At 36.7% G+C, this 20313-nt stretch overlaps 4 protein-coding genes across 4 annotated transcripts; 2 read left to right on the forward strand and 2 right to left on the reverse strand.

Annotated features, from left to right (window-relative positions):
- The first annotated feature begins 816 nt into the window (after positions 1–816).
- On the forward strand, positions 817–1736 carry LOC145571512 (biogenesis of lysosome-related organelles complex 1 subunit 1-like). The gene is made up of 3 exons (XM_081630546.1): positions 817–1110; positions 1201–1406; positions 1485–1736. Exons 1-3 carry the CDS (start codon positions 969–971, stop codon positions 1572–1574), a joined length of 438 nt encoding a protein of 145 aa, XP_081486672.1. The 5' UTR covers positions 817–968; the 3' UTR covers positions 1575–1736.
- A 133-nt stretch (positions 1737–1869) lies between these two features.
- Positions 1870–3398, reverse strand: LOC145571513 (cationic peroxidase 1-like). Its single transcript, XM_081630547.1, has 4 exons — positions 3171–3398; positions 2871–3062; positions 2499–2664; positions 1870–2345 (listed from the first exon to the last, which is right to left on the reverse strand). Exons 1-4 carry the CDS (start codon positions 3381–3383, stop codon positions 1960–1962), a joined length of 957 nt encoding a protein of 318 aa, XP_081486673.1. The 5' UTR covers positions 3384–3398; the 3' UTR covers positions 1870–1959.
- Positions 3399–4259: 861 nt separating this feature from the next.
- LOC145569959 (protein TIC110, chloroplastic-like) lies at positions 4260–11426 on the reverse strand. The gene is made up of 15 exons (XM_081628929.1): positions 10643–11426; positions 10467–10526; positions 9930–10053; positions 9776–9844; positions 9553–9651; positions 9232–9298; positions 8936–9000; positions 8753–8847; positions 8428–8552; positions 8171–8316; positions 7231–7447; positions 6715–6869; positions 6071–6196; positions 4898–5869; positions 4260–4803 (listed from the first exon to the last, which is right to left on the reverse strand). Exons 1-15 carry the CDS (start codon positions 11170–11172, stop codon positions 4561–4563), a joined length of 3093 nt encoding a protein of 1030 aa, XP_081485055.1. The 5' UTR covers positions 11173–11426; the 3' UTR covers positions 4260–4560.
- Positions 11427–12897: 1471 nt separating this feature from the next.
- On the forward strand, positions 12898–19664 carry LOC145569960 (putative tRNA pseudouridine synthase). The gene is made up of 8 exons (XM_081628930.1): positions 12898–13296; positions 13414–13446; positions 13851–13963; positions 14056–14204; positions 14887–15031; positions 15937–16371; positions 18253–18675; positions 19172–19664. The coding sequence occupies exons 1-8, from the start codon at positions 13002–13004 to the stop codon at positions 19193–19195; spliced, it is 1617 nt and encodes a 538-aa protein (XP_081485056.1). The 5' UTR covers positions 12898–13001; the 3' UTR covers positions 19196–19664.
- Positions 19665–20313: the final 649 nt, after the last annotated feature.

The raw sequence follows: 20313 nt of genomic DNA on the forward strand, positions 1-20313 counted from the left end.
GCTCTCTTTTGAATGAATATTGTCGTTTTTTTTATTTTTTTATTTTTTTTTATTCGTGAAAGAGATAGACGATGAAGGAGGTAACAAATAGAGTTGAGGTTCCGTTACTCATTAAGGGCATATGCATAGTTCAAACATAAACAACAAATGATTATATCTGATGGAATACTATATACGGAGTACTATTTATTAGACTTTTAATAGTAAGAATTAGATCAATTAATTTCCCTTTCTTGCCTTTTAAACATAAGGGGAGGCTTAGCTTGTTTGAAGGGATAGTTGACAATTACTGATTTTTTTAAAAATATAATTTAAGGAATGGATATGCGGTTTATGGTAGGATCTATATTACATTAAGACAACATTTGATGTTAGATTGCTACACACTAAAGATTTACACATATGCTACTCAAAAAAGGTAGGTGGCAAAAAGAATTTCAAAGCTTACATTACTTGTAAGAATTTCACAAGTAATGAATGTGGTAGTAGTTCCAAACCATCTACTTGTATTACATCTTATATTCTACTCCATACAAATATTTTAGATGTATTAACAGACTGTTATAATAATTCAGATTATGATCGTTTTCCTTGAAAAATCCTAATCAAAACTTAATTACTCCATACTCGTAAAATCGTACTACCACTACTTCATAATTGTAGTATTTTCCTTAACTTTTCCAAGAGTAATCTAAACTTATTTCTATTGGAAGCAATAACAGATTTGGCCCTAAAAATTATAGAATCTACTCATCTAGGCATACCAATTACCAAATAATGAATTCATAGTGAATGACTCAATGCAACATTATTACCAGCCCAATGAAATAAGGGCCCAAAATTAATGGACTTACCAAATAATGAATTCATAATCCATTAAACAGAAAAATACTTGGTAAAAAATAAAAAATTCTTCACACAACAGCAAGTTTCTCTCACGGCGGAGAAAAACTACTCAAGATTTCCCGATGTCAATCCCACCACGAAATCCGCCGATAACATCTGACTCCACAACCGCCATTGACGGCGCCGCCACCGGTCTCGAAGCTTCCTTACTCAACTTACTTCATCAACACCAAATCTCCGCCTCTTCTCTCCGCCATCAAACTGGTCTCTTTCTCTCTCCTCCATTGTTTCAAATCATTTTCTCAAATTAGTTGCAGAAATCATGTAATTTGAATCGATTAGTTTGTTGATTAGAGAAAGCGAAGAAGGAAGCGACGAAAGCAGGTGTTCGAGTATCAGAGCTTTTGGTTGATGCTGTTAATGGCGGAGTTCAAGAATCGTTCCTCCATCAAAAGCAAATCGAGCTCGAAATTCGAGCTTTAACTACTACGGTTAATCGGTTTCAGAAGCAGACTCACCAATGGCTTGCTGCTTCTCGATCCCTTAATACTGCAATTAAGGTCTGATTATTCTTCAAATTATAACCTTAAATTATAAAATTATTTCTTACCCTTTGGTTGATTTTGTTGTGTTTGTAGGAAATTGGTGACTTTGAGAATTGGATTAAGGTGATGGAATATGATTGTAAAAGTATTGCCACTGCTATTCGCAACATTCATCAAGCTTGAAGGCTTTAACTATGATTTATTCTTTTTGTAATTATTAATCCGTCAAGCGGTTGGATTTTTAAGTTACGAGTAGGTCTTGTATACGACAGGTGTATTGTATACAACCGATTGTTCATCGAATGTGTATTGCATTGAATAATATTAACTATAAATGCAACTTAAGATTTGTTTTGGACATATTTAGATAATACAGTAACAATATTACATTGGTAATTTCAGCCAACATTCCCAAAATTACATTGTAACTTTGGAAAAAGGAGTACATGCTTACGAATTATTTGATTGCTAAAAGTTTACAGCGATCATCTTCGAAGTAAATTTCGTGCACGATTAGTATAGTAACGAAGAGTACAGAGTGATTAACGATCATATTCAGCCTTAAGGTTTAGTTGGCTTTCCAGCAATTGGTTCTAATCTCTCCTGTTGTGCCGGTCAGGGGACTCAGGTTTCCCATTTTTACCATAGCCCTTGCGAAATCCCTATAAAAGGAAGATGGATTTTTGGTATAAGAAGTGACCTGCGAATCAGTGGATCCGTTGTTGAACAGTTGTTGATCCGAGTGCATCAGACCTTTGTTGTTCACCAGATCTTTGAAATACCCATTGTCAAACTCGACAGGAGTATTAGAATCGAGGGGGGTAAGATTGTCGTCTCCCCCGGTGTTTGGGCAGTTGGATTTCACTGAACTAACAAATGATGCATCAATGTTGCTCTCGTTGTAAACTCTATTACGGAATACTACACACCTGGCTTGCCCTATTGTATGTGCTCCTGCAAGATGATACAATTTTCATTTTCCATTCCGATACAAAGCTACTATAGCGCGTCTCATGGTCAGCGTTGAGGGCTTAACACACATTTAATCACTAAATAATCACAATACTCTCCTCAATGCACTTAAGGAAAGCCAGAAGGATCACTCACCTGCTAGAGCCACCATTTCTTTGGCTGTCAATCCTTTCTTTGAAAAGGAAGATAGAAGGCCACTGAGGTCCATATTTGGGGATGGAATGTCAGCATTTGCAGTGCTTAAACTTGCTGTAGTAGAGTCTCGCCGGCCCAGCAGCACGTTCCAATTTGGACCACCCAACTGCAGATGATAAAACACAAAAGGCTCAGTCTGATAGACAAAAGCTAGCTGATATAAAGCTTTTTAGTTTCTGTGTTCATTGAAATAAAGCATTAGGTTTAACACTGCCTCGTATCTTGGTTCCTGACATTTTTGCCGAGTATAATGTGTAAGCAAAGGAAATTCTTGGGTGCACTTTATGCAAAATATATTTAAATTCTACTTACTACAACTACTGAATCCCTTGCAGCTACAGCTAGAATATCAGCACAAGAAACTACACCAGGGCAAACACTCTCAACTTGAGACTTTATACTGTCAATCGTAGTGAAACCCCTCAGCGATCCTGCATTGGCACCTGCAGTTTGCTCCCCTGTGAACGTTGAGGTATCATTTAGAAGAACAGATGCATCACATCCCTACACAAGCATAAAGCATATAAAATTAAGTCAGTTATTAGCCATTAATACACTTTCATGCACATTTTTAAGGCTTTTTGGGAGCAGAAAGAGGGAGTGTCAACATGCATTAACAAAGCAGTCGTGGAAGTGAAGACGAAGCAAAGATGCCCCCATACGATGTTCTGCAGCTATTGCTTTATGCACTGCAGATTTGATTGTGGAGAGAGCTTTTGGGCATGTCTTCACATAATAATTGGCTGAAAGCTGTGCTTGAACAGTCCCTAATAGAAACAAACTCAGCAAGATTCTAAGCTTTGTCATATTGATAGAAATAACCATTGCAATCAAAGAGAGGAGAGAGCAATGTATATAACTTGTTTCTCTGTTATAAGATATCCTCAAGTCTGGCTTCCTACTTATAGGATTACTTAATTACCCAGATTTTTTTTTTCCACCTTTCAATCAACGTTCATGGTCAATAAATACAGAGTTCAACTGAACAAAACTGGCGACCATGAAAAGTTAGATGACACAATTATTTTTATTGATTAATGCTCAGTGTTTGACATTATGGTTAGATTAGACACTTGGATTGCACTATTATTTCTATTGAGAAATGCTTAGTGTTTGACATTATGGTTAGATTAGACACTTAGTGGTGTGTGAACGTCGTTGGAGTGGGGAATCTGGTTAAGTTTGTCAACTGTGGCAAAGGTCAGAGCCTCAGAGCTCCTTTTTGCAAATCCCCCTAACTTCAGAACATTCTCTGTATGTTTACCAAGGACCATTTGCTGTGGGAGTTCTATGGTGACTCAAGTTCCTTCCCAAAACAGCTAGTTCTCTTGTCATTATTGTGGACAGAGAACATGAGATCTTCAGTTAAAAGACCACTTGAGTAAAGCTCATCCATTTATAGCTGTGAGGTTGTTTAGAGCGCAACAGAGATGGATTGCGCGGTTGTCAGAGTCCTGCAGCACCGAAATAGCACAGCAGATCACATGTTAATCAAGAGAAGCTCAGAAATCTACCGAAAACATCCATATGAACCTTTACAAAATTTAATTACAAGCACATTATTAGAGTTGGCTCTATGTGCTATGGCAAAGCATTGAAAAAAGTCTACCTCCCAATCTAATTAATTTTGTTAATAGAACAAAATTAAAATACATGGTGTAGATTTCCCTTTTCATTTACTCTGTAACTGAAGATCACAAGTGTAATCAGAAACCAAAATTTCTCATTAATCAAGGGTGATTCCATCAATAGCAAAAAATATTTACCATACAAAAAAAAAATACTAGGAGGCTTCAAAAAGCTCCCCAATACCAAGAGTGGAGGAAAAAAGAAAAGAGAGAGAGAGATACAAACTTAGGTATCCATCTCTTTTGAGATATAAGCCGTACTAGAAACATAAAACGAAGCAAAATCAAACTATTTTGTTGATAACCCTATACGAGTATTCACTAATAGACATTCCTCATTCCTCTGCACTAAACTATGACGTAACTTTTCGTCTTCAAAAGACAAATTCCTCAGCTTCAGCACTAGAACTAGGTAGTCTGTCCTCCATCTCTCTCAGAGAAGCTGCCGCAGAGTCACTGATTCCTAGCAGATACTGTAGACACGAGATCTTCTCAGGTGCTGCATTGCTCTTGGCATAAATAGCAAAAAGATCCGCTAGTTCCTCTGGCACTTCCCATGATAAGGGCTCAGCTGTCACAGCCTTGTCACAAGCTAGCAGATCATTAAGAGTGGAGATCTGCAAAATTGAGGCAAAATATCAGACTAAAAGAACCCACTCACAAAAGACAACAAAAAAAAATAAAAGTGCGCAGCTGTCATCAGAAGCATACCACCCCGCTGCGGTTTCTCTGTCTTAGTAAAGCTACAGCTTGAACCAATGAGTTAGCTAATCTACTACGAGCAAGTTCGTGGACAACTCCTTTAGCCTTCTCTGGGTTAATTTTCAAGTCGGCGGGAATCTTTTCATAGACTTCCTCATCATCAAATTCTCCAGTACCAGAAGAAAATATCTCATCCACAGACTTCTTGAAGAGATTCTCCCGTAAACTCACTGCTATCATGTTGTCAATATTTACACCAGCTTCCTTGAGTTCTCTAATTTGTTTTATGCTGAGCCTTCCTTGGCCAATAGCTGTTTCTATGGCAGCAGCCATTTTTGAATTTATAATGTTCTCTCTCACCTTTTGAGCATACTCTGGTGGCAAGCCAACTTGCTTCTGAACCTCATCCAGTTGCTCCATCCTAGCCTTAGTCAACTGCCCATCAGCCAGAATGACCTCTGCTTGCTGTCTAAAAGCTTGCTCAGCCATACCTCTATGAACCTCAACAATCTCCTTACGTGTAAGACCAAGAATATCACCAAGCTGATTCAGATAGAGGTATTCTGTGTTGTCCTTCTTCGTGGTGATTTGTGCACCAAATGGAATCTTGGTTACTTCGCCAGTTATGCAGTATAACAAGTATGTCTTGTACAGGTCAGCCCTCTCCCTCTCTGGAAGGTCATCTTTAACAGTAATCTCTGTCTGCCCAGGTTTCCCAATTTTGGCCTCAAGTTCCTTAGTAGGTCTTGATTTTCTTAATGTCTGGAGTGACTCCCATTCTTCCTCATCTTCAAATTTCTCCTCTTCCTCTTTAACAGGTTCTTCTGTTGGAACATCAGTTGATTCCCCTTTAATATCAGCAACTAATTCAGTGACCACCAAGGTGTTGAATGCGATCATCTTCTTAAGTATTTTTGCAGATTCAGTGCGACTTCCAGCTGCCCTTGCCTGTTTAATGTAGTTAATGAATATTCTGCGGACCTGCATGACAAAAGACAAGGAAATATGAATTAGTGAATCATCAGGTGTCATGATCTCTCCCGCATAACTTCAGTCAGGTTGGGATCCCACAATGAAGGCCTATTTAGACCTTGGCTATTCAGCGGAAGAAAGCTATTGAGATTGTCTTTAAAAAAACCAATAAATGATAAAAATGATTCAGCATGGGAAGAGGACACTCACCGCCTTACTAGCAATTGACATTGCAGCTTCCCTAGTCAAGCGCAAACCATGTGCTGCTTTCCTCACATTTTCTTTAACATCCGCATCATATCCGTCAACACCGGAAGCAATTGCATCCTTCACAACCTGAAATCAAGAGAACACTTCAACTTGACGCAACGTGAAACCGATATTAACACCACAAGGAAGTAGAACAGGACATAAAAATGCACTTTGCTTTGCTGGCCGCAAACCATACAAACACTAAAGCAGTATCGCCAGTAAGCAAAAGACACTTCTCAAATTTCAAATAGTAAAATTTCAGAAGCTCAAGAACCCAAACAGACATGAATTATCAACCTCCATTAAGCATCTATACACAGCCAGAGGAGGTGGGCAATTGACCAAATATACAAAGATAACATCCTTCCGCGAGGAAGGACCAGAAGGGGGTAGTTGGAAGGAGGCTCAAATATCACACAGTTACAAGTTAGCCAATGCTGAAATCTCAATGCTTCATCAACAAGGTTTTCATCAGAACAGCACAATCTAATAAAATACAAATACACAAATACAACAATGCAATATAGCATATAATCAAAGTGGAGGATAGGAAAAACAGATGAGACCCAAAGAGGAAGAGGGAGAAGACTTCATATTCTTACCTTCTCAAACAAACTGCCACAAATATCAGCATGAGCAGCTTCAACAATTTTTTGGGGCACACACAGCATGACCCGTACGCGTAGTAAAGCTTTGACATCCTCCTCACTCAACTCTCCATCAGCTAAGCATTGCTGTAGCTTCTGTCGATATATTTCTATAAGAAAAGACAAATAACAAACGGTACACCAGAGCATGTAAGCGAGCTATAGATTCACAGAGGAATAAAAAATATATAATGCAGATCCAAATTTTGACAAAGTTTAAGCAACCTTACCCCCATTCAGTCATACACAAGAATTTCCCAAAATCAAATAACACAAAATACAAAAGGTGCATTCTCTTGTTGCATTGTCTATCTAGAAAGTAAATCAACAACTCTGCAAAATGATTCAACCTAAAAAAAGGTTCTCACTTAATTGCTCTTCAGACTAAAAAGTTACAACCCCGCAGGGAGAAAATTTACTCATTCGGCAACAAGCACCATAATCTGCCAACCAAGCAGAAGGGAACAGTACCTGCATGGATCTCACTCGCCTTCTCAGGGTCAAACCGCAGCTGGTCACACAAATTCTGAAGGTAATTCGCTTTGCTTTCAGCTGCATCCAAATCACCACTAGAAAACGCTTGAGACAGTAGCTTGCGATAAACCTTCGAGGTCACATCCATCATAATACTTTCTGCTTCACGTTTTCCAAGACCAAATATGTTCTTTAACTGGTTCAATGCAGCAAGCTACAAATGGAAAAGAGAATATAAGTGAAGACTAGCATATAATATTATTGTAGCTAAACCGCATAAGACCTATGGAAGGTCTGGTAATTTATCTTCGCTACTGCGCCAGAATATGTCATTGACACCAGTAGATTTGAAAATAAAATGGAATAGGAAGAGTGAAAATATGTTTCCCGATCATAGAAGATACAGGCTCATAAATTGGAAGTTAGCAAAGTTAGAACAAAGGGAGCATTTGATAATTCTGTCAATTGTACCTTTCTCCAGACATATAGGAAATGATATGGCACTAGAAAGGAAGGTTTGAAATCTTTGAATGGTACGATCACTTCATCACTTTGAATGACTTTAATGGTATTTTTATAGTTCTTTGTACATGAGGATGTGTTTTCAAGTGCTCCACAATTCTACATTCATATTTCCATTGAGGCCAAACCTAAGCATGTCCTCAAGAGATAGTTGTCCATAATACTCTGTCTCGAGCAACAAAGAAAATATACATATTCACTGGCTCACAAACTAATCATATCATAGATTCATAGACTCGTAATAATGAATGTGTCTCAACATCGAGAATGAATCACCCCAGCCAAAAAGGCAGAACAGCTATAAATGTTCACCTTCAACTTTAAGTAGAGGTTACCAGAAGGCCAATGGCTTAAAGAGTTAAAGAGAATCACTAATAATTTTTTTTTAAAACAAAATAAAATAATAAATTATCACCTTGCTGTCTTCCATGCGGCTTTGATTGATTGATTGATTGATTGATTGATTGTCTTCCATGCGGCCACTTGATAAAGAATCAGTAATATATGCTCTGTAGAGAAGCTTCAAGTCATCAATCCTCCTGTCACTGTCAAACTCACCATCTGACAAATTATACAGAATGCTGTATTATACTAGTGTACCAGTTATCTCATGAACAGAAAAAATCTTACAAACGCAAGAACCACCACAAAAAAGGACATCAGTATTATTACCTAATAAGGAAATTGGCCCGATGCCTCGGGCAAAATTACCAGCATCTGGATGGTTTCTTAATGAGACAAGTTTATCATTAAAAGCAAGTACTCTATTCAGCTCATTTACAACCTCAATAGCTCCCCTGTCAAACATAGGTGTCAGAGAAATATGTGAATAAAAAATGGCAAACACCTGATTTTTCCCCAAAACTAAAACAATAAAAAGACCCATAAGTCTTAACCCAAAGCATGATTTTTTTTTTTTTTTTTTTTACTCAATGCAAAAGCAAATTAACTATATCAGTGAGTTTCTAGAATATGAAGATAGCAACATCAACCATACCCTGCTCTATTACGGGACTTCAGAATGTCAACAGCTCTTGAAATGCATTCTTCTACTAGTTTTCTTGTATGTTCCTTAAACATCTCCTCGGCCAACTGTAAGAAGTAGATCCAACAATATAAAAAAACTATAATCTTTCAACTGAAATTCGCCATCTCTGATACAATTTCACAAAGGAGATACCTCATCAGACAAACGATACGAAAGTTGAGCTTCTCTCAGATTAACAAGCTGCTTCATATCCAGATCTGAAAAACACATAATAAGCCACAAGAAAATCACTGAGAAATCATGAATCAATGCTAATTAATATACTACATTAACAAAAGGCAAGAAATAAGGTAATAAGGTCAATGCCATATCTACTTTACACCAAACTATAAATAAATCAATATGTTTTTTAAATCTATCTTGACAGGAATCAGTTCTCTTACGAAGCTAATAAATCACCACAAAGTGTACTCAACGTAGACGCTAACCTCTGCTAATTGATTTCAGTCTCTGAGCATACAGCCTTTGAGCATTGTCACGAACAGCAACCTCAACCTGACAGGACAACACAATATGAAATTTCCCTTTAATACCCATAACTACCACCAATTCAAAGTTTTCAAGCTAAGAGGCCAAATTCGACTTTTGTTGCCAAATTTGGCCTTATGGATCCAAAGTATAAATAGGCCTATTAGATGGGGTGAGTATTTCAATAGATGACTAAGGATGGATACAGAGTCACACCAGAGATAGGGTACATTTTCTGCCAGATTTGCTATAGAACAAGATGCTGATATGCAAACATTTACCTGGGAATCAGTCACTTTAAATACACGCTTCCAGGGTAGAAGAAATGCAGAGGCCTCCCCAAAAACAAGAGTTGAAACATACACTAGCTTCTGAAATGCCTGCGCTGAAACTCACTGATATTGGTCAAGCTACATATCTCCATAAGTCCATAGTAGTATTACCATCTAAAAATAAATAAATAAAATAGCAAGTGGTGGAGCAACATGAACATAAAAATCTTACCCGACGCTGCTCAATGTCACCCTCACGATCCCCAGTTTCAAGCCTCTGTCTGACAAACCGCCTGGCAAGCTGTAGCCAGAAGAATCACAGTAATGTCCGTAATTGTTGACAATAACGACTACGACAAAATTTGATAAACTAACACCACAAATACCTCAATATGCATGTTAGCAGCATCAGGATCATCGATGCCAAGAGCATTTTTGAACTTAACAATAGTTTCGACTTCAGTACCCTTGAGATCTTCATTTCCAGCAGGAAGCACCGACAAAAGAAAGCTATACAACCAATTGAATACAAACTCAAGAATGAGGGAAATAACATCTTTGCACAAACTATTGTGGAAATAGCAGCAACTACGCAAGATATGCAGGATTCCTTTGTGGTACTCCATACTAGATAATTTGTTTGTCTTGTCACATTGTCACAATTCATCACATTTACAGGTTAAACATGACTTTTCCTAATAGTTATCCAGCTTGTTTTTCTCATACATTCAAAATCACAATATCATTAGAAACTCAAACATAGTCCAATTACTATTTTAGGCAATGCAACAAACATCAACTCAAACCACAAAGAAACATAGTAAAATAACTTAAACCATTTTCATTCATATGCCCACAATAGAACAATCATAATTAAGTTCTAAAACATGGAAGTAAAAACAATTGGACTAATTTGTACTCACCTAAGGTACAAGTCACAAAGCTCAGCATTAAAAGATTCATCTTGCTTGCTAACACCATACCTGAAAACACAAATTCACAACACCACTTCAAAAATCCCCGCCTCATTTCTCAACAAAAACAACAACAATAAAAATTCCAAATTGTAACATAAATCAATAACAATAATTATTATTACTTATTAGCAATGGCCAGGATTTCATCCTTGCTCAAAGAAAGCGGGTCATCACATTGCGCAACATAGTTATGCAAATTGGTAGCAGCAACCTCAGGAACACAAGAATTCAAACTATAAGCCGCGGCGCCACCGGCAGCACCAAGCGCAACCGCAGCACCAATAGCCACATTCCTCGAACCCCCAATTTTAGACCCTAATCCAAAACCGGCAGCTGAAGCAGCCGCAACAAGCAGAACCGAGCTGGCTATTCTCACCGGCGGTGACAGACTGTCAGCCAATGATTGCATACCCGACAACTCTCTTGGACCCCCGAACACCTCAGAGCTCTTGATACCGCTACCGGGTTCGGGTACGGGTGCGGATGTGGGTGTTTGGTCAGAAGCAGAGCATCTGAGCTTAGAGAGGCGAAAACGGGTGAGTGGTATACGGATGAAATTGGGAGGAAGGAGAGAAGGGGTTTGATTAAGGGGAGTAAAAGATGAGAAGAGAATAGGGGATTTGGATGAAGAAAGAGGAAGAGTGGTGTTCATGGTTGTTGGGGTTGTTCTTTCCTGTGTTTTCTCTCTCCCAAATTGAGTAGATTTTGTGGGTTTTTTAGGGTTTTAATGGAGGGTTTAAGGGAAGAAGAAAAACCCAGAAAAATGGTGGGAGTAGTTGCAGTGGAGATGAAGATGATAATGGAGTGAGAGGAGAGAGAAGAAGAGGAAAGGGGAGAGAGAGAGAGAGAGAGAGAGAAAGGGTTCGTTTCGTGCTGGTTTTGTTTTTGATTAGGAGAGAGTGGGAATGGTGAGTGGATAGGGAGATTGGATTAGCCCATTTTGCTATCTTTCGGGCTTGGATCGTTCTTCTAGTGTAACCCGTCTGAGTTATAGATTTAGAATTTGATAAATGCCCTTTGAAACAGTGGTAGCAATGTCACTTGGACTTAGATCTGCCTTTGTGTCACAAACCGAGTGTTTAGACACTGGATTCGAGCGGCTCACTCTCATTTATGGATGACCAAGTTGCGAGTCAAGTATGAGAATGACTTGTAGCACGATGCAACATAGTTGAGTCAAAGAGGTGTGCATATGAATGACACTCTTGTCTATTGGTTACAAAGGTCGATTTGGGCTTGTGATGACCGAACGAGTCTAGATAGATACAAACGGATTAGTCGACATATTTTATGTATTTTGACTTTTGAGGGTCTCTGGGGGTTTGGACGCTCTAAAACATATGATGGCATATGTCTACAACAACAGCCAAGGCAATGGATAGGAGCTTCGATTTCATTTATCGCTTAACTCTCTAAAGATCTTTTTATTATTATTATTATTATTATTATTATTATTATTATTATTATTATTATTATGATATTCTCCTAGCAAACATTAGGTTAACCTAAACTTAATAATCTCTTTTAAGGCCTAGAAAACTTAAGCTAGAGATCTATAAGGCTTATTGATTTCTAACACTCTATCCTGACACTCATCAACTCAGTTACACAAGAAAGAGAATAACCGGATTATGTTACTCCGTATATATTACCACGCATTATATTATTAACCAAATTTTGCTTTAATGGGTTGGTGGAATCCCCTTCCAATATAAAATGTATCTAACTCTTCTCTCTGATTTACGATTGTTCTCACCTATTTGGCTTATTTACTCATGATAAATTTTTACTTACAATTGCACTACACCTAGTTGTTCATAATCCATCAATTCTAATATAGAAGCCCAAACATATGTGATAGTCTACTTTCAAAAGTACAACCTGCATGCACATAGTGTAGATGTGTCATTAGAGCCTTGAAGGTAACTCGTGAAATAAATCGAGTCATGTTGAGTTCATGTTAAAATTACAGGCTATTAAATTGAATCACTTATACCTAACTCTAATCCAACTTACTAATTACAAGTCATATAACACAAGTTCATTCATCAAGCATACACATTAATCTTAACCCAACAAATTAAAACAAATCTTTTGAATTAAGAAATAACTTTTAAACAACTACAACTTACAGGCCACACTAAATATATATAGTGAATATTAGCTTAACTAGTGAACAATTGTCATGTTGAATTTGATTTCTAAAGTTGAACAATAAACCAACCTATTTTGCTATGTCAAATCTATCAATTATTTAACGCATTAAAAAAATCCTAATCATATTAATCAAGCTAAATTTATATCAAAATTCAAATTAAATTACTACCGTGTCAACTTTTGTACAAGGTCCGGAGGATTCGAGCCATCAAAATCCAAAACAAGGGCCGGAAAATGTAGCCTCTAGTCTTCTACGAGTATTGGATATAGTACCTCACACTTCATTTGCAGTGCTATTGTTTGATATCACTACAAAACCATAAAATGGCGGTATGGTCTCTGCGTCTCCCACTAACAACTTCATGGAGAAATGGCAGACTTAAACCCTTGTCATATCCATGGAATTTCTCTCTCTCCAACCATAATATTCATCTACTTGCTCATTTCTCTGCTACTTCATCATCACCTTCAATTTCTGCTTCTACTCAAACCCAAGAACCTCACATTCAACCCCAGATTTCTCAAACTCATGAATTAATTGCTTCACCTTCGAAATGGGAGTCATTCCGGAAGAAGAAAGTGGTCATGCGAGTTGGGTATGTTGGTTCCAACTACAAAGGTCATTTCACCCTTTTCTCTCTCATATTCCCTTTTTTTTAATTCTTCAAAGTTAATCCATTTTTTTTTTTTTTCTGAATTTGTTTCAATTTTGTTGTTTGTTCTGGGTTTAATTTAGGTTTGCAGAAGCAACGAGAAGATAATATTCCCAGTAAGTTTGTTTTGTGTCTTAATTTCCCTTTTGTTCTACATATATAAGTAAAAAATTTGTTTCAAGTTTTTCTAATTGTGTTTCTTGTTATGGAATTTATCCACTCTCACTGCATTTGGTTTAAGGGGTTTAGAGTAGAAACCATTACAATTTGATTCAAGACTTTTTCTTTAGTTTATTGCTTGTTTGCTACCTGTTGTTACTAGTTGCAATATTGTTGGGCGGTTGGAAACCGTATTACTTTCACCCCTAGTTGGAATTTTGGGGTCATTTCGATTCGTTAGTCACTACGAACGCCCCGTGATCAGTGGAATGAGTGTGTGCTTGTTAATTACACTGCAATTGCTAGAAGCCTAGAACTGTCAAATATAGCTTTCTGAACTGCTGCATTTTCTCAATTGTAGCCATTGAAGAAGCTTTGGAAAATGCTCTTTACAAAGTAGGTGGCATCAATGAAACCAATTATGGTAACTTACATAAGATTGCCTGGGCGAGGAGTAGCCGAACTGATAAAGGAGTAAGCTAGAAACCTAGTATCAGCTTTAATGTCACTTCCCCAATGCAATATTGGAATAATCTGAAGTTCCTTTTGCTGATTGTTGTTTCTAGGTTCACTCACTGGCCACGACGATATCTTTGAAATTGGAGATTCCTGATTATGCGTGGATGAATGACCCTAATGGTCTCGTTCTTGCAGACCATGTTAACTCTCATCTCCCTGATGATATAAGAGTGTTTAGTATTTTACCTTCTCAAAGGTACTGTCATTCCCTTTTCACCGTTCTTCATAGCATCAAATATTTGGCTCAATCACTCTGCATCCTTTTTACATAATTTTTATCATATGTATGATTTTTGTTCATCTCATCTAACAATTTAGTTCTAATTTCAATGCAATTAATACTTCTATGGAACAAACCCTTAGAGTGTGTATCTTTATTGAACACTATATATGGGGCAGCATCAATTCTAGTCTTTTTTCCCCTTTGTCTTAACATTTTGAAGATGAATAGCCGTTCAATCTTAAAGTTTCTTCCTTAGTTGTGTGTATTTGGACAAGGAAATGTGGACTGTGGAGGGAGGAAGGAGGGACAAGAAATTGATGAATCCATTTTCCCTTATTTAGATATTAATGGGGAAGGAAATCAGAGGGATTCATTTTCCTCCCCCTTTGAATAAACCATTTGGAAGATAAATGCAAGGGCAGTCCTTTCCACCCTTCATCTTACCTCCCCTTTCTCCATTTCCCTTCTCACCCATGATGTAGTAAATTGTGGCATGGAACCGTTGAAAACAGGGGATGTGTCTATTAAAGATATTTTTTTTCATTGTTTTTTAAATCCATGTGTTTACGTATGCAAAACTTGCTAGGCAAGTGCATATGCATGTCAAACTAGACAACACAGATCTCTCTCAACATAATTCAATCTCATTTGTTAGGAGCTTTGATCCTCGACGGGAATGTCATGTCCGAAGTTATTCCTACCTTCTTCCAGCTGAAGTTATTGGAATAACAAGTGACTCCTCTTCTGCTGAAATTGACTATCATATAAAAGACTTCAATGAAATTCTAAATATCTTCGAGGTATCTCTCTTTGTATCATATTTCTTTATAATCTATGACAATCAATTTCTTCATTTGCATTTGTGGCTCATGTTGAAGCCAAAAGTTAAATTTTGAATAAACTACATTTACCTTGTAATGAGTTATCATGTGAATATGATGGGTCTGCTCTTCCATGTATAATTTCTTTCTTATTGTTAAGTACGTTAAGCCTATTGAGAATGTGAAATGGGTCTGGCAACCCAATAAAGAGGAAAGTTTATTCCACTTGCTAGCTTATAGGAAGTTCCACCTTTAAACTGTTTGCCCGTTTGGTCATAGGAGTAACTTTTTTTTTTTTTGAAAGATGGTCATAGAAGTAACTTATAAAGCTTATAAAGCCTTTATTTTAACTTCTCTTCTCCTATATTAGACAACTCACATAAGGACAAAAAAAGGGGTTACAACTTTCAACAGAGTAGGAGTGGTTCTGTTATTGTTGAGATTCTTTTATAATATATGTACGTTGTAATTACCTCTCTTGTCTGAACCCAAATGGCATACTCCAACTCCCCTTTCCCCCACTTTTGACCAGGGTGTGTGATGTTGTGTAAAGGAGTAGTTTTTAAAGTTTAATTGAAAATATGGGAAATGGGTCAAGAGAGAAAATATCTAATGATTACGCTTATCCCTCACACCTTTGAGTGGAGGTAGTGGATGGGTGTGCCAATATGTCTCATGATTTTCCATTTAGATCCTCTGTGATGCACAATTTCTAAAGCATTTCTGCTTGCCTATATTCCTTATGCATGCTACTATGGGTTTTTAGAAATTTACTTTGTTGCGGACTTTAAATGCCTTTTTGGTTTCTGTATATTGTATTACTGGTTTTATTGGCTGATTTACACAAGCTCTGTTAGTTCACTGTTTTTATATGCATTTTGCAGGGAGAATACCCTTTTCATAATTATACAGCCAGGTCTAAATATCGACGAAAGCCACTAAAAGGACTTGCAAATAGAAGATATAAAGTATCTGATAAGCCTCCCCTTTTGGAGGTTGAGGAAAACAATGCTGATTGTCAGTCCTCAGTTGATAATGAAGATGCATTGTGTGATGAAGAACTTATCACTAATATGCCAGATGACGGTGATGTTGATGCGTTGTTTGACTCTGAAGATGGCCATGGTGATGAGTCAGAAAAGAATGATTCTACAGTAGTTATTAAGGCTCGATGGCTTCATGAACGTGATGAGGCGGATAAGCTCAGTTCTGCTCATTGGAGGAAGATATTTCAGTGTTCTTGTGGCAAGTTGGAAAGGTCACTTGAGATGGGTTTTGTGGAGCTCTCAATATGCGGGGAGTCTTTCATGCTGCATCAAGTAAGCCTCTATTAACTGCCTGTATTTCGCTTAAGTTTCATGCTCTGATTATTTGTCTTTTACTTGTAGCATGCACCATGCTACAAATGTTAGATATTATAGTGTTAAAAACTTGGAAAAATACTGTAGCTTATTTAGCTCATTGGTCTTCTGATTTCCAATTGACAAACTATGTGATTTATTTGTGTAGCGTGATGCAGTGACTAGGTAGAGACAGTGGCGGACCCACCCTTGCGCATGGTGGGTCACGTGACCCAACAAAAAAAAAAATGAGGTTATAAATATTAAACATTGCAATTAATAATCATATGTGCTCACTAGTTTAGTGGTTGAGGCCTAACATTTCTTAGCAATGAACATGGTTTCGATACCCACAAGCAACATTTCCTTTGTTTTTTTTTTAAAAAATTTATTATTTATTTATTAATTAATTAATTAACTTAATCCTACAAAGGCTCAAATTCTACCTTATTAGTTTTTTTTTTTTTTTTATACTTCCTCTGTTTTTTTATACTTGCAACACACCTTTTATCACGCTTATCGATGAGGTGATTAAACTAGGTAAACGAATGATTAAGCTATGAAATTTAAACCGTAGCAACTTATCCCTTTTTTCTTATAAGTGTTAAAATTTTGTAAATTAATTTATTTGTTTACCTAGTCTAATATCTTTCTTAACATGCGTGCCAAAGGGGTGTGTTGCAACTAAAAAAAATGGAGGAAGTACCTTCTTAGTTCTCAGTTCTTACTAAGCAACTTGTTGAAATTTTTTTTTATTTATTAATTTCATCCCTCAAATCCTACTTTCTTAGTTTTCACTGGGTAACTTGTTAAAGCTCATCATTTAAATTTTTTTTTGGTAATTTCATTGGTTATTTGTCATTATCCGGCACAAATCCTCCTACTACTCTCCCACAAGATATTTAAGATTTTTGGAGTGACTTTTTTTTATTAGCTTCTAGGATATTTATGTATTAATTATTGATGTGTATGTGGTCGATGGGAGACGGTGACCCAGAACCCGTAAAATCGTGGATCTGCCACTGGGTAGAGAGCTATCTTTTCTCGTTGATTTTTTGTTGATTGTGTAGACTAGATGTAGTTAAAGTAATGGTTATGTATTGACTTGATTTTTGGGGCTTATTCTACACTAACAAGTTTGCTGGTTCAAGGAAAGGTACAACTTCATGCAAATTTATCCACTGGATCACAACTTTTTTTCATTGGTTAGACTGGATTGGTGGATGGATGTCCTGTGTGCTGCTTTAGTAATACATATATGTTGTAATTTTAAGTAGAATCCTTCTAGATAGTAATTTTCTTTGGTACTTCCTCCGTTTCTTTTTAGTTAACACGTTTCTTTAGTCATGTTTGCCAATGCACAATTTCAACCACTCATATCTTTAATTACCGATAAGCAAAAATTATGAAAAGTTGATATTTTGAACATATATATCGTGACAAATCTAACAAGATCCCGCATGACTATATTTTTCATTACGTATAAAGCACAAAACACGGTCAGAGGGAAGTGTGTGAATAGTGCTAAAGTCAAAACGTGTCAACTAAAAAAAAACGGAGGTAGTATGATTTAATGCTATTATTTGATCTACATATCATAGCACTAGGCTACCTTTAAGAGAAATTTCATTTGTGTTCGAAACATAGGACCAACCTAATGCCTATAAATCGAGAATTATGTGGACTTGATTGTTGGTTCTTTGTTTGAGGAAATTTTCTTTAAGATACTTTCTGTGTGAGTGAGTGGCTTCATTGGTATGAATTTATTGGTTTGGTTCCTTTGTTATATGTTCAATTTTGATTCCATTTTAGTTGTTTGGTACTTTGGTCAGTCACACTATAAGCTTGTAAATTGGTCAGATCCGTAAAATGGTTGGCACTGCTATAGCAGTTAAGCGTGGATTGTTCCCCAGAGATATTCTCAAGCTATCACTCAACAAGTTCTCAAGAATTGTCCTACCTCTTGCTCCATCAGAAGTTTTAGTTTTGAGAGGAAATGACTTTAGATTGAGGAAACAGCCTGGGAATAAGAAAAGGCCAGAGATGCGTATATTAGTTAATTCTGAAGAGATAAAAAATGTAGTAGATAAGTTCTATGTAACTGTACTGCTACCTCAAGTTGCTAAGTTTTTGGATCCTCATAAGTCTCCCTGGAAGGAATGGCTTGAGATTTTGGATGCGAATGCAAGTATACCTGAATCAGAGTTGGAGGAAGTCAGAAATGCCTGGAATGTGTGGAATGAAGAGTTTCAAAACAGGTTAAACAGGATAGTTTCTTTAGAGGTAAGGTTTTTTTTTTTTTATTTAAAATTCATTAAATTTATTGCTCCAGTATTTCTCAATTTTCTAATAACAGTCTTATAAGAGATTTTATAGCTAATTTTAACAATATGTTGACATTAATACGTTATGACTATATGAAATAAGGTTTTTATTATATATTATTAAATTCATTGCTATTTCTCGGTTTTCAAATGACTTTTAAATATTTTTTTAAGCTAATTTAACAACAATAATGGCATTATGACTGTATGAGTGCTTTGATATATTTATCTAACAACAATAATGACATTGTGACTGTACAAGTGTTTTGATATATTTATGGCCAAAGTTAACGAGTTTTGATCACAACATAGCTCATTATCCTGTAATGGGTGGGAAAGTTATGTTAGATTTTAGTGGAGATCTCTCTCAGTAATAGTAAAAGTTAATAGTTAGCTGAGTCTGAAAATTTGATGTACTCACCAATATGGCATTGTTGATGTATGCTTACCTGCAGAAAACTGGAGCATTAGATGAATGATATGACATGAATATAACAACTCAAAATCTGACAAATCATGGGTGCTGGTCTATCAGGAGCTTTGATATGCATGAGCATCTTGCTGGCTGCAGGGTTTTTTTCTTCTGAATTTCGTCTTCTTACCTAGCATATCTATTGCTCTTGCATTCAGCATTGTCTTCTGCTGCTAGGCTGTGCAAAGTGGTACATGGATTATAGCCAATTTGTTGTATCTGAAGATTGGGATTTCCTCTTGTCTATATTTTTTCGATGAATGTCTATTATCACCTTAAATACTACTTGTCTGCTCAGTGTTCTTTTGCATACATTTAGATCACTGCTTCAAATCTTGTGGTGTGTTACAGACGTGTGTTTCTGGTTGCTTTGTCATCTAAATATGTTTTTACTTGGTCCATGTAAAATAAATCTGTCATATGAACAGATGCAATCGTGAATGAATTATGTTTGATTCTAGATTCTGTATATAAAATGACTAGGGCTACAGAATGTACTTTTTGTGAGTGGTCATGCTGCATTAGCATTCTCCAGAAATCTCAGTAGTATTCCTGGCTAAAATTGCAAGTCTTCAAGTTTCTCAAACAGTTAAGATACTGTAAAACTTGTATACTGACTACTGAGGATGAGAAGTGACCAACTTCTTGTTCATAGGGTCACTTGCATCTGACAAAAGTTCTACTGTAGCTTCAAAATTGTATTCAGTAAGGTGTGTTGTCAGTCTGCCACACAACATAATACTTGGAGAATCCTGCTTACCCTTGCTATTCAAGAGCTTTGAATTAGATTTTTGTCAGAGGAGTCAACCCTGCATCTGGGGAGAACCTAACTGATGTTCAGTTCTTATGGCTCAATTGCAAACTTAGTTTTAAGTACTACTTTTTGATAAGTTTAACTACACATGTAACACATTTTAAGAAGGGATTGTAGAAGTAGGCTACTCTTGCTTTAACTTTGCCAAATTAGTAGAGGAAACCCTTAGAATAATTGTGTGGTCCTCTACAATAGATGCCAACATTCTTCATCTATGCATCCTATGGGTCTTGATTAGCTATGAAATCAACATCATTAGATAGAAGGACCCTAACCACTACCCTAGACACAAAGCTATTGTCTGACCAATG

This window comes from Chenopodium album, chromosome 12 (assembly GCF_948465745.1).
Source record: "Chenopodium album chromosome 12, dcCheAlbu1.1, whole genome shotgun sequence".
Lineage (NCBI taxonomy): Eukaryota > Viridiplantae > Streptophyta > Magnoliopsida > Caryophyllales > Amaranthaceae > Chenopodium > Chenopodium album.